Source organism: Triticum dicoccoides, chromosome 5B, assembly GCF_002162155.2.
Source record: "Triticum dicoccoides isolate Atlit2015 ecotype Zavitan chromosome 5B, WEW_v2.0, whole genome shotgun sequence".
Lineage (NCBI taxonomy): Eukaryota > Viridiplantae > Streptophyta > Magnoliopsida > Poales > Poaceae > Triticum > Triticum dicoccoides.
Window position 1 is genome coordinate 255,563,505 of NC_041389.1, and position 4,795 is coordinate 255,568,299.

The 4,795-nt window shown below is 49.0% G+C and overlaps 1 protein-coding gene across 1 annotated transcript; it reads right to left on the reverse strand.

Moving 5' to 3' along the window:
• Window positions 1-1,602: 1,602 nt before the first annotated feature.
• LOC119308282 (phytosulfokines 5) lies at window positions 1,603-2,632 on the reverse strand. The gene is made up of 2 exons (XM_037584382.1): window positions 2,494-2,632; window positions 1,603-2,384 (listed from the first exon to the last, which is right to left on the reverse strand). Exons 1-2 carry the CDS (start codon window positions 2,606-2,608, stop codon window positions 2,128-2,130), a joined length of 372 nt encoding a protein of 123 aa, XP_037440279.1. The 5' UTR covers window positions 2,609-2,632; the 3' UTR covers window positions 1,603-2,127.
• Window positions 2,633-4,795: the final 2,163 nt, after the last annotated feature.

Below are 4,795 nucleotides of genomic sequence, written 5' to 3' on the forward strand. Positions count from 1 at the left end.
GGGGCGTGCTGGCTGGCGGTGGAGCCCATCTGGCCCAGGTCTAGGTCCTTTTGGGGCCCACCTGGGCCAGGGCGGGCCAGGCCCAAGCTTGGCTGCGCGGTCTCCGACGGACGGAGGAGCGGCTCATACTAGGGGTGGTGGGGACGGCGCGCTCCTACTGCAACACGACGACGGGGGCTTCACGAGCCCGATTTGGGCTCAACCGGGCCTAGGGGGCCTGGTTTGCTCATGGTGTTGCGTCCGGTCGGTTACCGCCAACGGCGGTGGAGGTTGTTCCCTCCTGCGAGCTGTTGTTCTGCCGCTCCTCGTTCCTGCCGGTCTCGCAACGTTTGCCACGATGAGACGGTGATGGTGATTGCAAGACCGTGGTGGCGCGTGTTGGTGGGCGGCGTGTTTGGTGGAGCGCGACGGATCGTCCGAAGCCATGGTTGTTTGGCAGTCAGAAGAAATCCCTACCGGTTTGACCGGCACCAACATGGTGATGCCCGTGGGCGCCGTCGTTCCTTCCTAAAGGGCGTCGGATTTATCCCTTCCCACACCCCTCCGCATACTGGGAGAAACCATAGGACCAGTCCAGGCAGCAGCATCATCATCATCACATTCCTTTTTAAAGGTGTTGCTTGGTATACGGCGTTTTGGAGTGCTAGGAGCGTGGTGAGAATTCTCCGGAGGGTGCAATGGTTGCGGGTCATCATCGCTTTCATCGTTTAAAAAAAATTACAAATTTGCATGGAAGTTGACTTGCACAATAAGAATATGCGTATGTGTGTTTTAAAATTTTGTTTTGAAGCACCACGTTGAGAAAAACAAAAGGGCTGAGGCGACTGAACTCAAGTACCACTACATCTAATCTGTTCACTGTCCGCAGCGACCAGCGAGTAGACAGGATCAGATGAAACATCAGATCACCACCTGTCTTTACCTGGAGCACATAGCTTAGGCTTGGCAACCACCACCATGGCCGCGACGGAACTGGTACGTACTCCCAGCATCCCATCCCATGTTTCATCTCCATCACTTTTGACCATGGAGCCACGTCCCAAAGCCTTTCGCAGCTCCCACAGCATCTTTGCGACGGGAAAAAGACCTAATCAGCCAGCCAGCCAGCCAGCCAGCCAGCAAACCTCTAGTGTACTACTATGTGTGAATGAATCATTGCCGTCGCATGCATGTGGGTAGCATCTTTGCGTGTCTCCCTTTTCCTGATCAGCCCAGATTTATGAAAGCCAACTGTAGCTGCGCGGTGTTGACTTTTGCTCGTACAAAGGTGTGGCCACCTCCATGAGCCATGGCCATCATTTGGAATCTTGCAGAGCAGATACGATGGATCGATGCCATGAGCTTGCTGTTTCAGAGGCCCTACCTCTTGGACTCGGTGAGAAAACAAAACAATTGGTTGCTCTCTTGGACTCGTAATCTGAAGGGGCTATGACGGCATGGATTCAGTGGGAGGCTTGAGACAGGGGTCGTCACGGTCTCACAGGAAGGGAAGACAGAGCAAGACGACAGACATACGGACAGGCAGACATGCAGCAGAAAACAAATCAAAGTGCGTATGCATCTCAGACACAAGTACTACTACTCTTTTAAACAACAGAAGTACGGATACGCTCTTGTTCACTCGTTCACAGCTTCACATCATGCCATGCCATGCCAATCAATCATCAAGGCTAATAAAGTAGTCTACTAACCAATCCTAAACTAGTCAGGAACTAAACCAGCCTTGCGTTGCATGCTGCTGCTAGCAAGCTAGAGCTAGATCACCGTCAGCTTACCACCACATCCACATGGAAGTCCCAACAGTGCTAGGAGCTACTGTATGTGGCAAGCCAGCAACAAACATACTTGAAGAAGAAGACGGAGTACAGAACTACAGTAGTATACTAGTATTAGACTATTAGCGAGCGAGCGAGCGATGGATGGATCGATGTACAAAGGACGATGTGGCAGACCCACATACGCATAGATGGACGGGCCACGGCACGGTGGATGTAGCCAAAACAGCAGCAGGTAGATCGATAAGATATGATTAAAATCACCATGATCGTCGTCAGATGATTCCTTGTGTCAACTTAATGCCCAGCATCATCTACTCGACCTCGACGGAAGAGCTAGCCCATGCCACGCTCATGGCCTGCCCTTGTGCTGCGTGTAGATGTAGTCCAGGTGCGCGTCGTGGAGCAGCCTCCTCTGCATGCACTCCTCCCCCTCGTTCCCCTCCTCGCACGCCTCCTCCTCCGCCTCCACCTCCATCCCCTCCGCCGTCGCCTCAGGTGGTGACACCGCCTCGCCGCCATTGCGGGCCTTGCCACCTTCCTCCTTGAGCGACACTAGGCCGTCCGTTGTTGCAGCATCTGCCGCCTTTGCTCTCGCCACAGCGATACCTGCAAATACACACCCACGTATGGTTAACGATCTAAGCAATCAGAGCAGACCGAGGAGTATGCAAGCATGTAATAAGACGAGAAAAGGTATCGGTGGTGGTGATGCTACCTTGGTGAGGAGCAGTGTTGGCGGGGAGGGGGCGAGCGGCCGCCGCGCCGTAGGAGAAGCAGAGGAGGAGAAGCAGGGCAAGAGGAGCCAGCGGCGGCGAGCAGCGTCTCGTCATTTTGATCTCGACTTCCTGCTTAAACTAGGCACACTGGGCTGGGCTGTCCGAGGAAGAGAAGAGAAGAGAAGGGCAGAGTTGTATGCAGCTAAGCTAGTGTGCTACTAGCTAGTAGTGGCTTCGGGAGCTGATGGCGAATGGTTGTGGCTGCTGGTGTTCGTGGTGGCGAGGGGAGGTATTTATAATGCGGCAAGTGGTGTGATGGAGCTCGCAACTTGCAAGCAAACACAACAGTGATGAGCACAAGAGATACTAGAACACACGCACAGGTTGGCATTGACACGGCCAATATTTTAGGGTTTTTTCTTTCGAGATGGAGCGGACAGGCACGCGCACACGCGTATAACACACGAGTTGATTAAGACCGGTTAATGAACCATGGATGGCGGGCGGCGCTAGCTTTCAATGGCAAAACAAACACCTAGCATCCCATCCCAGTTGTAGCTAGCGCTAGCTAGGGTAACTGCCAATACCCATACCCTCTTTGTTGTTTCGGTGCCAAACAAATCACAAATGTATGCCTACAGTACAGACCGGCTAGATGGGATATTATTTGCACACCAAAAAAGCAGGATACATTAGAGATCGAGAATTTAGAGGTCAAAAATAGATGTCTGCTTAGCAAATGGCTATACAGAATATCTACTGAGACCGAGGGCATGTGGGTACAAGTCTTGCGGAATAAATACTTACACTCTAAGACTTTGGCCCAAGTCGCCGCTAGGCCAACAGACTCACCCTTATGGAAGGGATTAATGAGAACGAAAGCAACTTTCTTCCAACAAGTGAAGTTTCTAGTTGGTAATGGTAACACTACTCGATTTTGGGACGATACATGGCTAGGGAGATGCCTTTGGCCTTGCAATATCCTTCTTTATATAATATTGTGCAACGTAAGGAGGATTATGTCGCTACAGTATTAAACTCGATACCGCTTAATATCCAGTTTATGATATCACTAGTAGGGGAACGTTGGAATGCATGGTTGCACCTGGTTCGTGGGTTGATGGAGGTTCACTTATCGGATCAACCAGATACAATTCACTGAAAGTTAACTACGAATGGAATATTCTCAGTGAAAACCATGTATTCGGACGTAAAGCATTGTCGAGGTCGCTGCACATTTGGAAGATTAAAGCTCCGCTTCGTATTAAAAATTTTATGTGGTTTGTCCATAAAAAAGTCATTCTAATCAAAGATAACTTGGCAAAACGGAATTGGGTTGGCAATTCTAGATGTTGTTTCTGTGATCAAAATGAAACGGTTAAACACCTCTTTCTTGAATGTCCTCTAGCAAATTATTATGATGATCAATTCATATAGCTTTTAACGTTCAACACTCAAGGAGCATAAACACGTTCTTTGGGACGTGGCTTAATGGACTGGACGTACACTTAGCTAAACATATTCGGATATGAGTATGTGCACTACTCCGGGCTATATGAAAATATGATTTTTAATGGGACATAATTCATCAATTTTTTCCAGGTTATCTACAGAGCTACAACTTGGATACGTCTGTGGTTCTCACTCATCCATGTGGACTTCAGGGAGCTTATGGTTATTGGGTGTAATCGTTGAGAGACGGTAGCACGGATTATCTTCAGCCGATTTGGGTGGCGAACTAACAGTAGACTAGGTGTGTAGACATCGTACCTTGTTGTTTTATCGCCGGATGTGGCATTTTTCAGTTCTTTATCGCCGATTGTGGCGTTTTTCACATTTTATTTCATATTCAGCTCTCTTTTTGAGCTTCTTTGAACCTGATGACTTTGTTACATTTTTATTTAATAATTTGGCTGTATGCATCGATTGATGCAAAGGTCAGGAGTGATCCTTCTTTTCAAAAAAATGTATCCCTACACGTTTGTTCAACGCGGAAGTGAGCTTCTTTCCCTCCCTTTGGTTGCTTACTCTGAAATGGAAAACTTAATTGGACTTTCCGTGATTTCTGGATCGATCTACGTGACGAGATGCACACTAGCACCCACTGGCGAGTAGATATGGTGGTTTTCTGTTGGTTACCAACATTTTCGGAATTTTCCAACACTTATTTACTACAGTCGTACTATATGCGAATATCGTTGCATGGTATGGTATGGTATGGGTTGGTGAACAGTAGTAGGACTACTTGGACTGCCAGTGCTCGGCACCTCCCGCTTTTCTGTGCACCCGAAAACACTGGAA

Coding starts and splice junctions, on each gene's coding strand:
- LOC119308282 (XM_037584382.1), bottom strand. CDS start 2,608: ATGACGAGACGCTGCTCGCCGCCGCTGGCTCCTCTTGCCCTGCTTCTC. Junction 2,385..2,493: donor CAACACTGCTCCTCACCAAG/GTAGCATCACCA, acceptor GTGTATTTGCAG/GTATCGCTGTGGCGAGAGCA.